The 22,502-nt window shown below is 49.1% G+C and overlaps 1 protein-coding gene across 1 annotated transcript; it reads right to left on the bottom strand.

Moving 5' to 3' along the window:
- Nucleotides 1–15,249: 15,249 nt before the first annotated feature.
- On the bottom strand, nt 15,250–22,502 carry LOC138177809 (liver-expressed antimicrobial peptide 2-like). Its single transcript, XM_069109009.1, has 3 exons — nt 22,376–22,502; nt 17,368–17,564; nt 15,250–16,465 (listed from the first exon to the last, which is right to left on the bottom strand). Exons 1-3 carry the CDS (start codon nt 22,430–22,432, stop codon nt 16,429–16,431), a joined length of 291 nt encoding a protein of 96 aa, XP_068965110.1. The 5' UTR covers nt 22,433–22,502; the 3' UTR covers nt 15,250–16,428.

Here is a 22,502-nt window from a genome sequence, read left to right as displayed (position 1 = left end):
GAGAGAGAGAGAGAGAGAGAGAGGAGAGAGAGAAACAACCATGTACGTGACTTGAGTCACCCAGCCCAGCAGCACCTGACCTGGGCCTAGCTCCTAAGGCTTCAGACTCCACACCCAGGCCTCAATCTCACTGCTCCCTGCCCTTGCCTCTGGGAGGGGGAGGGAGTCATCAGGGAGACCCCCTTATTTGGACCATATGCAGGCTGAGAGAGCACACGTCTTTAGCACACTCACAGAGGCATGCAGCAGGCTTGTATGCCCAGGCCCAGCTCTACACTACAGGGGTCCACTTAAAGCCAGGGCAGCTCCAGGCTAGGCACTGGCCAGCTTTAAAAGGTCACTTGTGAGGCAGGTACAAGGAATATGGGATCTGCCTTTTTCCTGAAACCATCTTCCACTGAGCAGGGCAGCTCACAGAAGCCTTTCTCTCTTCAAATACTGCTAGGGCATAGAACTAACAACAGTTAGAGCTGGCACTGGGCCTGCAGCAGGGCCCAGGCCTTAGAGATTGTGACTGAAGGAAGGAAAAGTGGCTCCTTCTGCCTTGGCCAGGCTCTGGGCCAGACCTAAGAAAATGGTGAAATAACTGAATGCTTGTCTTTTGACTCTCCCCTCCCCTCTGCACTCTCTCCTTCTCGCTAGTGCCTCTTTGTCCCCCAGGGCCTCTCCACACCAAAAGGTATAACTGGTGGCGAAGTGGATAGAGTGCCCAGCCTGGAGTCAGGAAGATCTGAGTTCAAATCCTGCCTCAGACACTTGCTAGCTGTGTGATCCTGGGCAAGTCTGTTCACTTCTGTCTGCCTTAGTTTCTTTACCTGGAAAATGGGGAACATAATAGCAGCTACATTCTAGGGTTGTCATGAGGATCCAATGAGATCATGTTTGTAAGGCTCTTAGTACAGTGCCTGGCACACAATATAAACCATGGAAATGTTAGCACTGAAGTGCTCTGTGCTCCCCAATGCATGACTTCCTCTATTCCCCAAGCAAGATTAGTATTCATTTGGTTCAAGGAAGCAAGTGCTGGACTCCTTTGCTAACATGGGAATGACTAATAAACCCTAACCCCCATCAGACACTAAATAAATACACATTTTTAAGAATTTACCATGTATCTGGCTGTGTCCTAGGCACTGAGGATAAATGAAACCGTCTCTGTCCTCAAGGAGTTCACCTTTGATCAGAAGAGACAACACATGAAGAAATAGTGGCATATGAATGTAAGGGAATACTATTGTTCCATGAGAAATGATCAGCAGGTGGACTTCAGAAAATCCTAGAAAGACTTCCATGAACTGATGCTGAGTGAAGTGAGCAGAACCAGGAGAACATTGTACACAGTAACAGCAACACTGTGCGATGACCAGCTTTGATAGACTTAGCTCTTCTCAGCAATGCAAGGATCCAAGACAATTCCAAAAGACTCATGAAGGAAAATGCCATCCACATCCAGAGAGAGAACCATGGAGTCTGAATGCAGAGCAAAGCAGACTATTTGCTCTTTTTTGTTTTGTTTTTTCTTTCTTGTGTTTTTTCCCTTTTGTTCTGATTCTTCTTTCACAACATGACTAATGTGGAAATATATTTAATTTGATTGTACATGTATGGCCTATATCAGGTTGCACGTTGTCTTGGGGAGGTGGGAAATTTAGAACTCAAAATCTTATCAAAGTGAAGGTTGAAAACTAAAAATAAATTTAAAAAAAAGAAATACTTGTAGCTGGGGGAGATCAGGAAAGATTTCATTAGAGGGTTTCATGTAGAAGGTGGGGCTGAGGTGAGGAGTAAGGTGGGGCCAAAGTGAGGAGTGAAAATGTTGCAGGCAAGTGGGTGAGCTGAAACACAGAGTCTGTGAAGGGTCTCGATTGTATACAACCAGGAGTGAAAGGGAGGCCACTGCCAGCTTACGAAACCAGAAGTTTGAATTGAATCCTAGAAGTAATAGGGAGCCACTGGAATTTATTGAGCACAGGAGTTACCCCTTTAGGAAGATCCCTCCAGTGGCTGAGTGGAGCATGGATAGGATTCAGGGAAGGCTTGCATTTCTTTTTTTTTTTTTTTGTAAAGCAATCGGGGTTAAATAACTTGCTCAAGGTTACATGGCCAGTTATTTCTGGGTGGGTGCTAAGTATCTGAGCCCAGATTTGATCCCAGGTCATCCCGACACTGGAGCCGGTGCTCTTACTCGCTGTGATACCTGGCCGCCCCTGGCTTGCATTTCTTATGAAGAGGTTTGTTAACTTTGTTAAGTCTGCAATTAGTGGAACTCTGGTGGTATTAGAAAGCCCCAAAGAACCACAATTCAGGGGCTATTTTGGGGAAGAGAGATTTTGTAGCTGACAGGCTAGAATTGCCTCATGTGGCCTCTTCTCCTACTTCTGAACCAATGGCATTGTCACAAGTGGCCCCTGGTGGGACCTGGGGAGGGGGAGTCCAGGAGTCAGGGTCAGAAGCCTATGGGGGTCCTTGATGAAAGCTCCCTGGCTCCTGCCCCAGAACCACTTTGTTGGGCTCAGGGATTCCCCTTGGGGGCCTCACTGAAGCTCCCCAGGAAGGCCACTTGCAGACATTTGCAGGTAGGGGAATGCCGGTCTGGCCTACTCCCGTGGGGCATTCACTTATGGACCTTGGCATCCATAAATTCTGAAAGAGGAAATTCCCAAAGGCTGGCAATGAAGAGAAAGAGGGATATTGCTCTGGCTGCCAACAGCCTCTCCAAATCCCTTGTGTACCCAGAGGGTCCATGGGCAACACCTTTGTCCATGCATTTCCCAAACTCTGCTCCCAGAAAAAGTAACCTCCTTCCAGAAAACCCAAGGGTCCATTGATCCAAGTGAATTTATCTGCATAATTCAGGGAAAAACAACTGTTAGTGCCCTGATTAACACCTCCCCCCTCCCCAACCCAGCAGAAATTAAAAGAAATGGCAGATTTGCATTTCAACCTGTCCGGTCTGTGTTACTCACCAGTCACTGTGTGAACCCCAAAGTTCCACCTCACCTTATATTATGTCTACATGACCTAGAATGCTTTTTTCCCCACCCAGGGCTTCTGAAGTTGAAAAACCCAGGAGTGGCTGACTAAGTAAATACACTTTAGGAACAACTGAGGCCTGACACCCAGGTGCCTGGGGCCTTGCCTTGCTCCTGGTGACAGGTGTTCAGGGACTTATGAAGAAAATCCTCCTGGATTGAGGAGACCCAGGGGCCAGCCTCAGGCCCAGGCCCAGTCCCCCAGGCCCCCAGCCCCATCTCCAGCCCCAGCCCCCTCCCCAGCTCCAGGTCTTCCAATTGCCTGGGCACGCTTTCGGATGCTTTCGGAGGATTTCAAAAGCAAGAGGCAATGGATGAGAACACTTGGCCTTTGTCTCATTCTTTATTGTTGGAATTTTATTGCATTGTACAAATACACCTCATGTTTGTCTAGAGTCTTATTTTATGGTGAACAAGACCCTTTGTAGAGGCCTCACTCACTATGTCTCATTTGGTCTTCCAGTGAGGAAGGAGGGTGGATATCAGGAAGCCCCTTTAGAGGTGAGATTGAGAAGAAATGTCTTGTTCCAGGCAAACTGAGGCAGTGCCCCTTCCACGCCCAGGATCCTCATGGTGGAAGGGGCTTGAGCTTGGGGCCACGGGGAGGGGAGGTGTACTGTACCTTTTTATAGCCAAGTTTTGGAGAAATAAGCTGTTTTTCATGGGAATGGCTCAAGTTCAAATTTCAGGGACCACAAATATCACTGTTCCAATATTTATTGTGCAGACAACTCATCCAGACTCCAAAGTATTGTCATACAACAAGTGGACCTTGACACAGAATGAGAAAGGGGACCAGGGGGCCAGGCTGGATGGCAAATGGGGGCCTATGGAGAGGGGGGCTGGCAATCTATGAATGGAAGGGAGCTTAGAGGAGACCTTCTGGTCTCTTCTACAAAGGGCTCAGAGAAGGGAAGGGACTTGTTTGAGGTCACACAAGTGTATCAGTCTGTCTCTAAACATACAAGGACTCATTCCAAATGGCAAAGGTAGCATGCCAGGTTCTGTGAAATCCTGGGAGCTAGGTGCCATGTCCTTCCTGCCAAGATGCCCACCTGAATCCAGGCATGTAGTCCATTCATGTCCACTGAGATTTCACAGATAGTTAAGAAGCATTTGTCTTTGGGGACAGAATCAAAATATTACTCATTTTCAGAGATGGAAGGGCTCTTCACAATCATCAAATCTGAACCCCCCTCCTTACCTGAGGACTTCCTTTAGAGAGGAAGTGACCTAGCTACGGTCACACAGCTTGCCAGTAACAGAACAGGGACTAGGCCTGGGGTCAGTGCGGCATACTGGACAGGGGGCTAGACTTGAATTTAGCAATTCATGGGTTCTAATTCCCCCCATCAACACTGTGTGACCCTGGGCAAATCCTGTATGCTCTCTGAACATCTTCAGAAAAATGGAGAACATTAGGTTGGTAGTGACTCCTTGACAGAGATGTTGTGAGTCTTAAATGAGATAGGGCCTTCTAAAGGGTCTCCTGGGGTCTAACGTGCCCCTTTGTCTCCATGACGAGCATTCTGGGAGTGAGAAAAGAGGGTCTCAGGGCTCCAGAGACCACATAGGAGGAGGCAGTTAGCACAGCAGAAAGAGCAGGAAACCCAAGCTCTGACTTACCTCCCTGTGGGACCTTGGTCCAGGTCCTTCTCATCAATGAGCCTCAGTGTCTTCATCTGTAACTGGACGGTCTGCAAGGCAAGTCAACCAGCATGTAGTAAGCACCTACTGTGTTCCAGGCATTGTACTATGGACTGTCCCTGCCCTCAAGGGGACTACACACCAAGAAGGAGAAAATATGGAAACAACAGTGTTCGTCCACGATCTGGAAAGAGAGGATGGAAAGGAAGCTCGGCAGGAGAGGCCCCCTGAAGAAGGGGACTAGGAGCTGAGCCTTGAAGGAAGTTGGGGGTGGTGAGGAGGGAGAGCATTCCTGGCATGGAAACCAACAGAGCAAAGGTATGGAGGTGGGAAAGGAAGTGTCCTGGGGCCGGAAGTAAGGTGTAAGAACATCGGAGAGGTTCATCGGAAGGAGCCATGTCAGAAAGAGATTGAAATGTGTAATGGGAATGTAAATTTTTAAGATCTTCCCTGCCCCTAGGCTAAAGTGCACCTGGAGCCTGGGGTGGGAGGCTTGTTTTTCAGTAGATACTTTTTGATTGGCCAGTGGGTCCAGAAGGTTGTTACATTCTCTGAGCCGGGAGAAGGCTATATAAGCCCTAATGTGAGGCTTTGTTTTGGGGCTCACTTTGAGAAGTGTTCTGTGATTTGATCAGATGAGACTATGGGAAGCCGTTGTTGAGAGCCCCCTGGCTTTGAAAAATCCAGATGTTGATTTGGTATGGATGTAACAGTTGGACAGTTTGGAAACCTGTCTACTTGATCTGTTTTTGTCTTGACAATTCTGTCTGTATACTCTGAAGTTCGGGGTGCTGACCTTTTTCCCCTGAACTAAGTAAATGATACATATTTGACTGATTAAAGTAAGCTTGTTAACCCATTTTGAGTTGCTTTCCTTTATGAAAGCAGATCTAAGAACCTGTGTTGACAGCCACCCTGGGCACGCTTGGGGTGCTTGCTGCTACAAAATGCCAAACAGGGGACTTTGTAGTTCAGCCTGGAGGCAGTAGAGTTTGTTGAGAGCAGCTGGGTGGAGGATGGCACCAGCATGCAGGCGTGAAGTGAGGGAGCATGGACCAGAGTGGTGGCTGGGTGAGTGGAGAAGGGCATGCACACCGGCAATCTTGTGAAGGAAGAAATGACAGGATGCGGCACTAGATTGACGGGGGGGGGGTGAGCGTAAGTGAGGAGTCGAGGATGACCCCATGGGGCGCCCTCCATAGTAATAGGGAAGTTGAGAAGAGGAGGAGGTTTGAGATGTCCAAGAGGCAGTGGGTGGTGCAGGTCTGGAGGTCAGGAGAGAGCTGCCTATTGAAGCTATGGGAGTACACAGGGAGGAAGGAAGGAGGCCAGGACAGAGACCTGGAGGACCCTCACCTTAGTGACCTCGGTCTGAATGAAGATTGATAAAGAACAGTCAGACAAGTAGAAGAGAACCAGGAGCAAGTGTTGGCCCAGAAACCTCCAGAGAAGAGAGTGGTCACCAGTGTCAGAGGTCACAGGGAGGTCAAGAAGGATGAGGACAGATTTGGCAGCTGAGAGGTCACAGGTCACTTCAGAGAGCAGTGTCAGGTGAATGATAAAGTATAGGGTGTAAGAAGGCAGCTAGGGCGCAGGAGAGGAGGCAATCAGTAAACAAGGAGAGACTGAAGATTAGAGGGGGTAGGGACAGACTGTTGTGAGAAGCCAGGGTGGGGGCATGATCAAGAGGGTTTTGTCACAAAGGAGGTATTTGATGTTTCTAGAGGTTGTGACCTGCTCATGCTCACACAGCAAGTAAGCATTAGAACCCAGGACTCCTGCCTTCCAAAGCTGGCTTGGCTCCTCGACTCTGGTCTCTTCTCCAGGGCAGCCACGAGCCTGGGACTTGTACAGGATTTGTACAGGACTCAGCATTTTCCATCCATGAGCAGAAAGCCAGAGAGCAGAAAGGAAGCTCAGAAGCCAACCCAAGCCCTCCCTTGGCTAGATGAAGAAAGCGAGGCCCAAGTTCACATGATGGAGCTAGAAGGTAGCAGAACTAGGGCTTCTTCTGCCAAGCCCATCATTGACTCTGGACACCACGGTGCCACCTCGAGGTAGGCAGGCAGGCAGGCAGAGGCCACATGAGGGAACCCTTTGTCTTGTCATGGTAGAATAGGAAAGGCAAAGAGGCCAAGAAAGAAAGGGCCCAGGCCAGGAGATTCCCAACCTCTCTGGGCTTCCCTTCTTGGCCCTTTCTTCTCCTGCACAAGTCAGTTCACTCCACAGATCTTTCCTAAGCACCCAGTAGGTGCCAGGCACTGGGGATAAGAAGAACAAACAGGAAACAGGCCCTGCCCTAAAGAACCTTCATTCTTTGGGAGAGATAACATGTATAGGGAAGCTGCTTTGGCTAAAAGGTGGAGGAACCTACGAGAGTGGTGGCAACTGTTTGACTGTTCAGGCCTTTAGGAGAGAGCCCAGAGGGGGCTGAGGAAGAGCAGCTGTCCACAGACTAGAGGTGGCATGCTCAGCTCCACAGAACCACGTCTGAGGCCAGAAATGTCTCCACTTCTGGTCGCTGTTAAAATGCTTGGGAGAAGAAAGAGGTTAAGCTGTTCTCAGTGTGAAGGAGTATCTGAATCAAAAGGGATTAAGGGGTGACTTAGCCCGGGCCACATGAAGGGCTCTTACCTTCAGAAAGAAAACTAGGGCTCCCCCCTCCCTCCCTCTCCTCCTTCCCCTTCCCTTCCCCCCCCCCCCCCCCACCCCTGCCTCCTTAGGCTGGCCCTGAAGGAGCCAGTTTAGTGGTAACCAGTGTGCTCTCCTCTGAATGTCCTCTGACTGGAGCCAGAACCCCTAGGGATGCCGGGGCCAAAGACAGCTGTGCCAGGCCCCCGGGCCAGCCCCCTGGACCTTGGTCTTGGTGTTGCTGACTCTGCAGGCAGAACTGCTGAGCTCATGCCCTGTGTCCCTGAAAATGGGGACCTCAGCTAACTGCCTCCCAGTGTTCCCTGGCAGGAATGGCTGCTGCAGCTCAGGCCAATGACCCCCTCTTTCCTATCTTCCTCAGCAGAGCTGGCCTTGGCACGATTCAGCAGAGGTGCTCTCTCTGCTCCCTAACACACACATATACACACACTCACACATACACACACACTCACACTTACACACACACTCACACATATACACACATACACATTCTCTCACACATACGCATACACACACTCACAACACACATACACACTCACACACTCACACATATACACACATTCACTCACACACATATACACACATACACACACTCATACATTCACACACATACACTCACACACTCACACACTCACACACATATACAGACACACACAAATATACACACACTCACATACACATGCACACATATACACACACTCACACATATACACACATGCACACATACACCCACACACACACACATTCACAATACACACATTCACTCACACACATATACACACATACACACACTCATACATTCACACACATACACTCACACACTCACACATATACACACATTCACTCACACACATATACACACATACACACACTCATACATTCACACACATACACTCACACACTCACACACTCACACATACAGATACACATATACACACTCACACATACACATACTCACACATACACACATACACTCACACATATACACACATACGCACACACATATACACACTCCCACATGTACACACATACACACACTCACACATATACACATTCACACATACACTCACATATACACACATACACACTCACACATATATGCACATACACACATACACACTCACACATATACACACATACACACACTCACACATACACACACTCATACATATACACACACTCACCCATATACACACTTACACACACATTCACACACACAGCCTCTTTAGTACCAGATGGCCACAGCCTTCAGGTTTCCCTCCCTGGGACCCCTGGCCCACTCCCAGGGTAAGGGTAAAGACAGGGTGTATTTCCTTATAGGAAAGGGAGTTGGAAGCCCTAGGCTCTCTCCCTGGGCCTGTTTCCTCATCTGTGAAATGAAAGGGTCAGACTAGCCCTGGATGATCTCGAAGGCTCCTCCATTCTCAATTTGATGTGATCCTAGGACCTCATCGATCACAAGTCTCAGCTTCTGTACTCTCAGTTTCTAGATCTGTCAAAGTAGGGGAGTGTAAAATGAGATCTCGGGAGCGGCCTTCTGGCTCAAAGTTCCTGATTGTTACAATCCCCCAAGGCTAGATGGTGAAGGGCCCTAAACTGCTTCTTCCTTTTTTACCCTCTGGGCATCCTAGCTTACCTTGTTTATTGCAAATTCTATTCTCTAAAGGCCTGAGAGGGAAGTTGCTAAAAGAATTCTCTATAAGATTCTAATGGTTTAATAGCTGAATACCCAAGAGTGTCTGCATCTCAACCAGGAAATCTGAGAGACTCACTGCCTTAACCCAAAGGCATGAATTTCTAATGGCCGAAGGGTCGGCCTGCACTGATTCAGCCAAGCAGAGAAGGAGCTGTTTCAGGGGAGTAGGCTCCGAGCCCCATCTGGGTAAATTTCTCACCAGCTAAGCCAAGTTCAGGGCAGCCAGAGTAACCTCTCTGGCTTTCGGTTTTCTCTTCTGTGGCTCACAGGCAGACATGAGGGCTGTGGCAGCCGCAGGGGCTGGGTCCTGACTTCAGGCCTGCCCCAGAACGGATCAGTCAGAGCCCTGACTGGCAATCATGGTGCCAGTGGTGATGCCCAAGGCTGCTTCTGGAGAGCAAGATAATACAGCTGGGAGTTGGAGTGTGGCATCTTCCTAGCTGGCCTAATTAGGTGCTAAGTTCAGGTCTCTAGGCAGCAGGAGTGCCAGCGCTGCCAACGTGCCCTCTCAGGGCAAACTCTGCAGGTCCAATCCTAGTTACCTAGTTCCAACCCAGGTTCTGGTTTCCTCGGCAACCTTCGACTAGGGTAAAACGCTGACATGCTGCTCTTACTTTGTGACTATGTTGAACTATGAATCACACGGTAGTTTGCCAGCTTCCTAAATCACCTTCATTCGGTGGTAAGTGAGTCACCGAGTAATTAGAACAACTCATTGCTTTCCCTTCATCGGGGGCTCAAGCACTTGCTGGGTCCTTGCAGAGGAGGGGGCTCCATGTCCCTCTGCAGCTCCATGAGTACTCACTGCTAGGAAGTCAGAAATGATTGTGGCCTAAGGTTGGGGCAACTCCCTGCGGCAGGCAGTGCCCTGACCACTGCGCCCCAAGCCTCCAAAGTCTTGGTCTGGAAAACTCTTCAGCAAAGCACCCCCCCCCCCCATTGACCACGCACCTAACTGACCTGGTTCACCGTGATGTAAGGGAGGGTGCTAACATTAGACCAAACCACATTCATGGCACATTTGTCCAAATAAATGACCATTATTGTATTAACAGTGGAACAGTATGGCTTTTTGTGTTTTCTAATGTAGAGTCTGGTCTGCTATGGAAAACATGAAAACACTGCTTTATTATGTCAGATCTTTCCCTGTCCTCCTCAAAAAACTCCAATGGCTCCCTTTTGCAGGCCTATAAACTCCCTTGTCTGGTTTGGTTTGGTTTTCACTTTTGTACTTTTCTGAGAAAAATGTAGTAAGAGCCCAATTACACAGATGTAAAAAAAAGCCAAGAGCCTGCTCTCCCCCACTACCACCATGTGGCACATCACATTCACTCTGGGGTATGGCATAGCCAGTGGAGGAGCCATTACTTTGATCCCGGGTGGGGAAAAGGCAGCTGGTCACTGACCCCCAGTCTTCCCCTATATTGAGGTTTATGGAATTTCTTTCTCTTCCTCATTCCAGGGAAGCATCTGCCTGGTGTTCAAGGCCCAAATGATGGTTTAAAACCCAGCTCTGTTGGTAAATGAGGGAGAGACATTGCTTGTCACCTCCCCCAAAACATGTTGTCTACTCTGGCTCATCCCCTCCCTACCCTCACACATAATGCCCTTCCCACTCAATAAGGAGACAGGAGAGTCCATGACCCTGAAGGGGAAAAAAATTACACCATCATTTTTACTAACCTTTGTTTCCAATTGCAGTCCTGTGCTCTGGTAATATATGAATTTTTTGGAGGGCAATTGGAATTAAGTGACTTGCCCAAGGTCACACAGCTCGTTTGTGTGTGTGTGTGTGTGTGTGTGTGTGTGTGTGTGTGTGTGTGTGTGTTAAGTGTCTGAGGCCAGATTTGAACTCAGGTACTCCTGATTCCAGGGCTGGTGCTCTATGCACTGTGCCACCTAGCCACCCTGGTAATATATGAATTTTAAAACAATATTCTGAGGAGGGGGGCCCTAGGCTTTCCCCCCAGCCTTCCCACCCAAGGAGTGGGGCCATAACACCAAAACAATGAAGAAGCCTGGTGAAAGGTGGGATGGGAAGCTTTAGGAGGGGATGGGTGAGCTAAAACTGGCTGTGCCATTCTTGGCAATATTGCAGAGAGAATTCTTGGGCAAGTGGAGGTCCCTGCCAATAGGGCCACTTGTAGCAGCAAGCAGCCCAGCGTACCTAGGGTGTCTGCCAACACAGGTTCTTACATCTGCTTTGTTAAAGGAAAGCAACTCAAAATGGGTTAACAAGCTTACTTTAATCAGTCAAATATGTATCGTTTACCTAGTTGAGGGGAAAGAGGTCAGCACCCCGAACTTCAGAGTATACAGACAGAATTATCAAGACAGAGAAACAGATCAAGTAGACAGGTTTCCAAACTGTCCAACCATTACATCCATACCAAATCAACATCTGGGTTTTTCAAAGCCGGGGGGCTCTCAACAATGGCTTCCCAGAGTCTCATGTGATCAAATCACAGAACACTTCTCAAAGTGAGCCCCAAAACAAAGCCTCAAATCAGGGTTTATATAGCTTTCTCCTAGCTCAGAGAATGTAACAACCTTCTGGACCCACTGGCCAATCAAAAAGTATCCACTGAAAAACAAGCCTCCCACCCCAGGCTCCAGGTGCACTTTAGCCTAGGGGCAGGGAAGATCTTTAAAATTTACATTCCCATTACACCACTTGAGGAGGCCCTGAAGCAAACTCCCAAGATCCCGACTTTAGCAAGGTCAGGCACTTCCCAGAATGGACAGAGCAATGCTAATGTGAGAGGAGACAGTTGTAGATGTGGTCCAGAGGGATGCAACCTGAAAGAAAGGGCTTGCTTCAACTGTAATTGATAAACAGACTATAGGCCAATGAATTCTCTCTACAGAAGGGAATCCAAATGAGATCGGACCATGGCATGCAAAGTAGGAGATTTCCAGCAAATTTGGTAAAGATGAAGCCAGGGTTTGGGAAAGGAGGATTCTTTAAGAGATATTGCAAAGTTGCTAATTTCTAAGATCTCATAATCAGGGTATTCTTCTGCGTAAGGTTTTAAATGCCAGCCTGTGGGTGCTATGTGGCACAGGACTTGAGAATGGAGCATGGAGAGGAGGGATGTGGTTCGGCATGTTCATGAGGACAGGACTTCTAGCAGGGGAGAATAGCATCAGGGTGTGGAGACCCCAGGTGAAAATGGCAGGTTTTCAGGACACCTGCTTGGCCAGAGAAAGTGAATTGAAGGACATTAGTAACTTTGTACCAGGCAGTATGCTAAGTGCTGGAGATAAAAAGACAACCCCAAAAGAGTTTCTGCCCTCAGGAATTTCCATTCTACTAAGGGGGAAACACACCATAACCACATGTCAAGAAATACAAACTCACTTGAGGGCCAGAGCACTAAGAGGTAGAAAGACGGAGTGCTTGAGGAACTCTGAAGCAGAGCAGAAGAGAGGGGGCAAGCATTCCAGGAATGGTCATCCAGCCTGGGCTCAAGCAGCACTGTGGGAGATAGTCTGGTGAGGGGAGTCCCAGGAAGGCCACTTAGGCTGGGCCAGAGAGTGCATGCAAAGGAGTAACAGACCATCTGGCAGGAAACATGGGTTGGATTCACATTGTGGAGGACCTTAAATGTCAAATGGAGGAACTTGTGTTTTATCCTGGAGGTGGGGAGGAGCCCCTGAAGCTTCTTCAGTGAGGGAAGGCCAAGGTTTGACCTCAGTTTCAGAGTTTGTGTTTGAGACTAGGAGGACACAAGGTTATATAGGGAGAGCAGGGTCAGATTATGATGGCCCTGAAAGCAAGGTAGAATATCGGGACTTTCTTGCAGGGAAAAGTGAACATTTGATGGGTTTTGAGCAGGAAAGGGTTGATATAATGAACTGAGTATTTGGGAGAGACTCATCTGTCAACACAATACAAAATAGACCAGAGAGGAGTGGTCTGGGTTCACAGACCTTAGCTGTGAACCAGAGAAGAAAGTGAAAGTATCAAGGCCAGAGGGGAAAAACGGTTGAAGTATTAAGAGTTAGGCCAGAGTGGCACCAAGGAGAAGTAACTGAAGAGTGAGTGAGGAGGGCTATTCAAAGACTGGCAGCAGCTAAAAAGAGCCTAGACAACAGGTTAAACTGGTAGAAACTGAGAAAGACAAAGGGGAGACTGGTTTGGGGGAAGATCATGAGCTGATGGTGAGACATGTCCAAGGGGAAAGGCTCAGGAGATGGCCAAAGGTACAGGACAGGAGCTCCGGGCAGTCAGGGGCTAAGTGATGGCTCAGGAGTCACTCACAAAGAGAAGGGAGCTAGAGTGCTGCAGACAAGTCAAGGGCCATGATGGAAGCCTGGGAAATGCCACAGTTGAAGGAGAGGAGCCAATGAAACCATCATGGCACCTGGGATCTAGGGCTGGTGAGGAGCTCAGAGGTCACTGAGGCCTGGTCTCTTATTTGACAGAGGAGGCAATTGAGCTTGAGGGGTTTGCCCAGGATCACACTGATTCATAGGGTCATGTTATGGAAGTCAAAGGAGGACTGAATGATCGGTAGGGGCAAAAGTTAGGAAAAGTCAAGGAAAAATGAAAACCCAACTGAGAAAAAAAGAGTCATTGGATACCTCAAGGGAGTCACTGATGGTCTACTAAGTGCAGGAAGTCATTGATTCCTACTGAATGCAGGAAGTCATTGATGTCTAGGATTAAGCACTTCCATGCTAGGGCTTGGCCTCCTGAGGAATCAGGATCTTTTTATCCCCCAGCAACAATCCACTCTCTTGGCCAGCCCTGGGGATGACTTGTCACCTTCTCTTCTCTTCCTCCTGATGGTGGGTTGAGCTAAACAGTGTTTTCATTTCCAGAGCTCAGCATTTCTGGGCCATGCTCCTGGCTCCAGTTTACCACCTTTCTTTCCTCTGTGTTACCTTCCCCCATTGGAATGGGAGGTGCTTGAAGGCTTTGCCTTCCTTTACATCCACAGTGCTTGGCACATGACTGGTGCTTAATAAATGCTTTAGCAATGTAGGGGACAAGAAGTGGGTTTTGGTCGGAGCACAGCTGGGAGAAAGGGGTAATGGAGCTTCATAATCAGAAGAACCCTCATAGCTGCTTTCTAGGCTGCTGGGGCACCTCCACCCTGGAAAGGCTCGAAGCTCACAGGATGGGCAGCAGCCAAGGTCTCTGCTCTGCATACACCCTGGGTTTTGTAGACTGAGATGCAGCAAAGGAGAAACTTTAGCTTCAGTGAGTGAGGTCTGGTGGTGTGAATGAGTGCTCTTCAGTGAGTGCTGCTGGTCCTTTGGGTCCTCTTGATGTGCTCAGTAGGAGGGTGGCCCCATTCAAGCCAGGCCTTGATAGGATAGTGTCAGCAGTCAAGGCAGCCAGGCACAGAAATTTTATTATGAGCATTTGAAGACCTGCTGCCTGATTTCGGCTCTGATAGTGTCAGACTCAATCCTCTTCTCTGGGCCTCAATTCCCCTGGGGTTGGACAAAACATCCCTCCTGCTCTAACTCTGAGGCCCTCTGACCTTTTCTAGGAGTTATTTTCTGGCTATCCCCTGGCAGTGCCAGCACCCAGGCTAAGCACCTCAGGGCTGTACCTCATGGCCCATCCCCTACGGCCCATCCCTAAGGTCCTATATTCTGGTGAATTATAGTTAGCTAGCATGGTAGTGGGCATGACAGAGTGTCCCCTCCTGAGCAGGGACACCCTGAACACAAACTCAGCTCAAAGGGGGCACGTCTACAGTGGCATCCCTCCAATCAGAGCTTATTAATAATGGTCACCATTCCCATTTGTCTAGGCTGTATAGTATACACACACACACACACACACACGGAGTGAGCAGAGGGACACTACAACACAGTACAACTGAGGACTTATTCTGGGGAAGGGGCCTCATGGGATGCAGAGAAAGGATGATCGCTAAGGAAAGTGGCTTATCTGGAGAGAGGGCAAGCTAGCTGATGGCCAATCAGGTCCTCACTCCATTGGCACCTCCTGATGTCAGGAGAATGTGAAGAAGGCCACTAGCCTGTTGGGTGGGCCCTCTGGGACCAACTTATGGGAGGACATAGACATCTCTGGGTGGGTGGGGGGGCTGCTAGGAATGGGCCTTATTCCACGGAGGGAACATCCAAATGATTCACAGCTCCTTTGGAACATTTAGAACTGTGTGAGGCAGGAGGTGTCAAAGCCAGGGCCCAGGAGCGCAGGCCTCAAGGGAGACAATGTGTAGAAAGTGCATGGCGGACTTTATTCTCCTCCCCCCTGAGCACATCCCAGAGAAGCACAAGGTCACGTTCAAGGTCATAGGTCTCCAAGGGCTAGCTAATTCATGCCACATGAGTTTGTGAGGAAAGAAGAGAGCAGGTCCATCTTTGTCTGCTTGCAGACTCATAGGCATACTTTGACTCTTTCTCTTGTGGTGTGGGAAAGTCTCAGCAGTATGATATGAACATATGGCCTTTCAGATCATCCCTAGGGAGTTGAGGTCCGGAAATCCCTAAAACAATGCAGTCTGAGAGAATCATATGCCTCCCTCCCCAAGAATTGACCTTTTACAGTATGCATCCAGGGCTACCCTGAAGGGGGAAGACATTCTAGATGGGCAAAGTACAGCCTGGGCAATTTATGGGCTCCCAAGGTCTGTGAATCTCAGATCTTTTTTAGTACCAGGTAGATACTCTCTCCCCAGATCTCTCCCTCCTCCCTCACTGACCAGGGTTCACCTACTCTCTTCCATCCTAAATTATCTGGAGCCCTTTAGAGTTAGAAGCAAATTCCTCCACAGGCCCCTGGACTACTCCTCTCTAATAGGGTTATAACTAGTAATTTGGGGGCCTGATGTAAGTAACATGAAATAATACCTCAGATCAACCTTTTGAGACAAATTCATTTGTAGGAAAAAAATATGCTGGGGTACAAGACCCCCTCTCAAAATGGAGAGACAAAGACTCCTGCACTGAGGCCTTGGGATTCCCTGAAGCTGCTTCTGAGGAGATCAAGATGGGGGCAGGTGGGGGTGGGAGAATTACTTTGGGTGCAGCTACTGAAGTGTCATGTCAACTGGTAGCTTCTGATTGTAACTAATGATCCTTGTTAATCAAGTGGTAAATTCAGTTGTTTCTATGCTATCAAAGGAGAGTAAGAGCTATCATCACCCTCTCAATTTGGGTGCCCTAAGACAAAGGCCCGGGTGCCACAGTCTACTTATAGCTTTGTGCCCTATAAGAAAGGGGTCTCTCCAAATAGGGACCAAGGGCTTTCTCCAGGGTTAGGGTTTATATTGGGGTGCCCAGGGTCAAACTTAATGTTCTGAAAGCTTGGGAGAAGGTATATCTCATACAGTGAAGTGGGGACAAGGTGGGAGCACGGGGGGGGAGGGTGCTTGGGTGGTTTCTGGTGCTTCTCCAGCCTCAGCTTCTATGGCTTCAGGATTCCAACTGAGGCTTTGAACAGAAGCCATTCCTGCCAAGAAAAAGCAGAGAGTAAGCTGGGCCCTGGGAAGCCTTAGCACCCAGGAAGCCAGAACTAACTAAGCTGTCCCCTCACTCTCAGCTGCCTGAACTACTGGAGGCAATAACCTCCAAATAGGTCTTCCTTTTCTCCATGCTGTTCTTCCATGCTGATGACAAAATAACTTCCCATCAGTTATATTACTTCTCTGCTCAAACATCTTTGATGGCTCCCTGTTACCACTTGCACAAAGGTCAAACTCCGTGGGACATTCAAAGTCCTAAGTAATCTTAGGATCAGAGCTGAAAGGTCCCATAGAGGTCATTTAGTCCAACCTTCTTCCTTTACAGAAAAAGAAATTGAAACCCAGAGGGAAAAAGTGGTTTGTTCAAGATCATATGGGACCTGAAGCCAGCTCCTCTGACTCTGGATCTAGGGCACTTTCCAGTCTTATTCTATGCTTTAGCCAAACTGGATCACTCTCCGTCCTTCTCAAACACTTTATAGGATTTCCTGTGGGTCTACAATAGCCTCTCTTCTCCCTCACTCTGCTTCAAGTTTATGCTCGAAACCTTCTGGTGACAAGGAAACCCACCACTTCCCACAGCTGTCTCATTTTGGGACAGCTCTCAGGGACAACTGACACCCATTGCCCCTATCATTGCCCACTGTTTGCTGCAGTGTCCACTTGGCAGCAGGGGCATTGCTTGGCACAATGCCTAGCAAGTTAACATGGATCCTGTACAAGACTTATGTGCAAGTCTATGAAGCATCCACCAAAGGGCCCGGACATGGAGACCCTGGGCTCTCAAAGGCTCGGTCAGCAAGGTCTGAGCTCCTGTGGTTTCTAATATAAATAGTTCTGGAGCCTGCTTTCTTGTTACCCACCATTTACTGAGGCTAGAACCACTTACCTGCAGTATTTGCTGATGCACTCCAGATCCCGCAAGCAATGGGCCTGGGAAGGTTTGTAGCCCAGTGACCTCCAGAATGGGGTCATCCGAGCCACCCGATGAAGCAGGGGCTGCCCTGGAGAACCAGCCCCAGTCAAAGTATCCATTTCAGCATCGTGTGCAGAGGCCTCTTGGTCCCTCATGGGGCTCGACACAACCTGCAATTGCAAAGCAGAGACATCTGTCACTGTGGCAATAGTCCCAATGGGGTATGTGCTGCAAAAAAAAAGCCTTTGGTCTCATCTTAGAAAAAAAATAGAATAAGGATTTAGAGAAGAACTAAGCTGGCTTTATGACAAGGAAGTACAGTTTGACTCTCAAGTGCCCAAGGAAACAGATCAGAAACTGTATAATGTCCGATAGAGCCCAACAATTCACATCTCCCAGGAATGGAGCAGAGTCCTGTGGACAGCGCCCTGAGCTAGAAGGTGGTGCTCTCAACTCTGCAGTTTCCTGGCTGTGTGACTTCAGGGACGTGATTTCCTTCCTGTGGGGCCCAATAGCGGCTGACTGTCTCCAAGTGTCCATGGGGAGGCTCAGAGGAGATCGTGGATGGAAAGAGCCAACGAAACTTGCCTGGTTCCCACTATTATTGCACATTTTAATCTTGCCATGTTTCCGCCTAGATTTTGAATCCGTGCTGACAGTCATGACTGTAAGATTGTTTTATAGATGGAGAGATGCTTTATGCGTATGTCTGTCAAAGCCAAAATTTGGGTGGGGCGACTGGGCCTTCGCCTCAAGGTGCAGAAATTCAGAGGGCCCCATCAGCATAACTGAGCTCTGCACTTGGTGAGCTAGAAGAATTAGTGAAAATAGCCACACCCCAGGTGAGTTCCTCTTGCCTGCCTCACCTGCCAGCCCTCCTCCCCTCCCGGTAGACATAGGGCGTCCTCAAGCCTCTGTCTCCCACAGCAGGGGCAGCAACCTAAAGTCTCTGTTCCCCCTCCCCCACCATCTGTCTAGTACAGTGGGAAAGAGACAGAGGCTGAAGGAGTCCTGGGGTCAAGCTCAGTCTCTGCCACTAGCCAGTTGGGTGACCCTGGGCATCCATATAAAATGGGGTTACCTATCATGAGGCTCAAGTGAGAACCCGACAAAAAATCCCTCTGCCCCTCCCCCTGGAAAACTGTCTTCTTTCCTGCCAGTTTGTCTGTGTTGGTAAAAGGGAAGCTCACACGAGGGTCTGCCCTGGGTTCATGGGCACAGAGCACCCCCAGTGAAGGGCTCAGTCCCTGCCGTTCCTGCTCACCAGCCCCCAGGAAGGCTTGTTTGGCATTGAAAGAGAAACGGAAGGAAAAGGGAGCAAGAGAGGGCATTGCCCCTGGCTAGTAGCCATCTAAGGGCTGCCATCAGCACGCCTGATGAGTCCAAAGCCTGAGACCCCCAGGGGAGGAGACAATGGAGTTTGGGGCTTGTTCCAACTTTGCTGGGGGTAGAGATAATACGTGGGAACTTGGAGAGGAACAGAAGTTGGGGATGGGGGAAGGAGGAGGAGGAGGAAGAGAAAGAGGGGGAGAGAGGGGAGGAGAATGAGGGCAAGAAAGAAGGGGAGAGAGGAAAAGAGAATAAGGGAGAGGAGGAGGGGGAGAGAGGAGAGGACAATGAGGGTGAGGAGGAGGAAGAGCAGGAGGAGGGGGAGGAGAGGAAGAAGGAGGAACCATCCCAGAATCCAGCGGGGCTTTGGCTCATCTGCCTGTGACTCCTTTTCTGGTTCTCTGTACAGGGATCAGGTGGAGGGGCTGGGGATTCTGACCCTGGAGAAGAGAAGGTTTGGTTCCATAGCTGGAGGACAATATTCAAGTTATCTTCAAAATGTTCCTAACACAAATTGTCCTAAAAGCCAGTGGTTTTCTAGAGAGGAGGAAGAGCCTCAGGGCTAGGATGCACCAGCGGGTGTCCAGCCTCATTGTACTCATGTCCCGGGAGGGAGGTATTGTATTATTCTCCCCATTTCACAGTCAGTGGGACATTCACAGGACCACAGACTTAAACCTGGAATTTATGAAATGAAAGAGGCCATCTTGTCCAACTCAACCATTTTACAGAGGAGGAAACTAAGGCCACAAAAGGTCACTTCCTCCTCCTCCTAGACCTCAGTTTCCTCCTCTGTAAAATGGGGACGGAGCAGGCTGCAGGTTGAACTAGACCTCATCTAAGAACCTAAATCTCTGGTCCTAAGAAGTTGAGACGGAGCCACTTGTCTGAGGGTGACTCTCCCTCGCCGTGGTCATTTTTGTGTAAGTGTGACAGCATTGATTTATTTCATTAGGAGTAGGAGAGCTCTGGGACTTAGCTGCTGTGCTTTTTTTACTTTGAGGCCATCTTGCTGCTGCTGGTGACGTTTGTGATGGGCTCTCATTGGAAAAGGTCATTCCCTTTCTCTACCTCTCTCCTCTCTCCTGCTTACTGACATGTCATTGATCAAATGAACATCCACTTAGAGCAGGAAGGGACCTTGGGGGCCAGCCAGGTATATCCCCTAATTTCACAGAGAGGGGAAGGGATTGGCTCAGGGTTGCACAGAAAGGAAGGGTCTGAAGCAAGAATTAAACCCAGATCTTTCTTAACTTCAAGTCCAGAGCTTGAATCCCCACCACCCAACAGTGCCTCCCGAGCTGGTCCCTCTAGGGGGACTTTTTCCATTTCTGGGAAAGCTTTTTCCTGCACTTGCCAACTCTCATCCAATCCTGGCTCAGCCTATTACTCCCTGTGTGACCTTGGGCAAGTCAGTTTCTCTCTGTAAAATAAGAGAGGTGAACTAGGTGACTTTCAGCTTGAAAATTACAATGCAAAAGTTTCTTTGGGTACCAGAACAGATGCCCACTCCTTCCCTCATGAATGGAAGGAGTGGGTCCTCTAGGGCGGGATTGGAAGATGTCCTTTATTATCTAGCTGGACTATGTGGTCAAATCTGACACCGCCACTGTCCACCTGGCCAGCAGAGCTTAACTCCCTCTGCTCTGACCATTTGAAAGCAAAGCTTGAAACTTGAAATGGCTTCCAAGGTCAAGTCCAACCCCACCTTTTTGCATAAAAAGAAACTGAGGCTCAATGGCTCCCCCAAGGTCACACAGCGATTAAGTAGCAGCGTCCAGATTTGAACCCAGATTTCCAGACCACTCGCTGCCTCCCTCTACCTCTCCTGGGTGTTTTTGTCATTATTGTTCAGTGGTTTCAGTCATGCTCAGCTCTTCGTCACCCCGATTGGGGTTTTCTGGGCAGAGATACTGGAGTGCTTTGCCATTTCCTTCTCCAGCTCATCTTACAGATGAGGAAACTGAGGCAAAGTGGGTGAACTGACTTGCCCAGGGTCACACAGCTAGAAAGTGTCTGAGGCCAGATTTGAACTCAGAAAGAGTCTTCCTGATTCCAAGCCCAAGTGCCCTATCAACTGTGTCACCCAGCTGCCCTTGCTGGGTGTTTCGATTTCCCATTTGGATTAGAGGTCCCTTCTCCCTCAGAGATTCAGGGTTTCTGACAATTCCCAAATGATTCTGGTTTGAGACTCTGCATAGTTGAAGTTGAGAAACCTGGCTCCCCTAAAGTTGCTGTATTATTAAATCGTAAGCTTCTTAAAGGTAGAGACCCAATCCTAGGCCTCTGTGTAGCCCAGAGGGTCTCCAAAGCTTAGCTTTACTTGGACCCATTTGGGGCCAGCCCCTGTAACACGCAAGGAAAGCTTCATGCTGGTTCCCTGTGAAGGCTCCTCCAAAACCATGGGCAGGTGCTCAGTGTGATGAAGGGGAAATGATTAGGAAGGGCTCAGGGTATGTCACCATTCTGCTAGAAAGAAAGAAAACAAGCTTCCCAGCAGCTGGCGGGTTGGGCATTCCAGTTTGGGCTTGTCTAGGACTCGCTGGGCTCTGACAGAAATCAAAGTACTTGGATCTCCAAACCAAAGGCTTGCACAAAGAAAAGGTTCCAAATTCTTTGTGAGCAGTCCAATCTACATCCTATAAACACATGTTCACATAGAACCTCTCCCTCAGGGATTAGACTCTTATAAAAAACCTGCCCCAGAGGCAGAGCATTGACAAGTGCATTTTCCCAGCACATTCTCCTCCTCTGAGAGACGGGCATGGAGCCAGACTCGGGAAGCCACTTACTTTAGCTGCCCACAGGGAGCATTACCCCGACCCAACAGCTTAACCGGGATCTCTGGGAAGCCCTGAACAAGTTCTAGGAGCCAGGCCCCACCCCCACGCCACGGGGGTTCTGCCCTCCCCCTACTTCTTGTCGAATACACTGCTCCTCCCTGACAACTGGCATGCCCCCAGCCCCATTCTCCCCTGTTTCTCCATTTTGAAAATGAAGGAGCTGGCCCTGAAGGCAGGGAGCCCTGGATGCGAGTGGCCTCCGCAGGTTCCATCCTAACGTGGTGGACCTTGGCCAAGCAATCAGTCTAAGGCCAGACATCGGGGGGCATCAGTGGAGACAAGGAATGCCCAATCACTGGGCCCGGCGTCTTGCTTCGTGGCTTGCCAACCCCCTATTTTCCAGATGGAGAGGCTCCGAGAGATTAAATAAGCTGCCTAGAGTCACTGAGCTAGTGACGACTGTCAAAGGTGGAATTTGAACCCAGGTCTCCTGACTCCAAAGCAGATGTATCATGCTGCTTTTCCGGAATGTAAATTGTAAGAATTCAAAATGAATGTAAATATTCATTTGGAAACTTCTGGATGTGAAAATGCCACATGAGTCCCTGAAGAGAAATGCCCATCAGTGCCCTGTGCTGGGGGTGGGGGGACCCGAGAGCCCTTTGTTTTTGCTTGATTGGGCCCCTTGGGTCCTCAGTTTCTTCTGCAGAATGAGGGGGATCCTCCTGGCTCTGTCATCCTGTTGTCCTAAGCTTGCCTTTCTGGACCTTAGTTTCCTTCTCTGGAAGATCAGGGAGGGGGGCAGGACTTGATGTCCTCTAAGGTCCTTGCACCCCTGCCATCCTCCGATTCCCCAAAATCAAACCTACCTGCTGAAAGGGCAGAAGTAAGAAGAGTACCGAGAACACGCAGAGCAGTGCCTTCATGGTCAGACCTTGCGGGCTGGATGACTGCCGATGCCACTGGCCTCTGCTCTTACCATCTGTGGTCCGTGGC

The sequence above is a fragment of the Petaurus breviceps genome, unplaced genomic scaffold, assembly GCF_028583685.1.
Source record: "Petaurus breviceps papuanus isolate PSGF00001 unplaced genomic scaffold, PetGlider_PUasm1.0 90451, whole genome shotgun sequence".
In the NCBI taxonomy this organism is placed as follows: domain Eukaryota; kingdom Metazoa; phylum Chordata; class Mammalia; order Diprotodontia; family Petauridae; genus Petaurus; species Petaurus breviceps.
The sequence above is the reverse complement of the archived record's forward strand: the minus strand, read 5'-3'. Positions and strand labels throughout refer to the sequence as shown.

What these genes read in the sequence shown, in the direction of transcription:
- LOC138177809 (XM_069109009.1), bottom strand. Translation starts at nt 22,432, where the DNA reads ATGAAGGCACTGCTCTGCGTGTTCTCGGTACTCTTCTTACTTCTGCCC. An exon ending in TACTTCTGCCCTTTCAGCAG is followed by an intron (nt 17,565 to 22,375) that starts GTAGGTTTGATT and finishes TTGCAATTGCAG; the next exon opens with GTTGTGTCGAGCCCCATGAG. An exon ending in TGCATCAGCAAATACTGCAG is followed by an intron (nt 16,466 to 17,367) that starts GTAAGTGGTTCT and finishes TTTTCTTGGCAG; the next exon opens with GAATGGCTTCTGTTCAAAGC.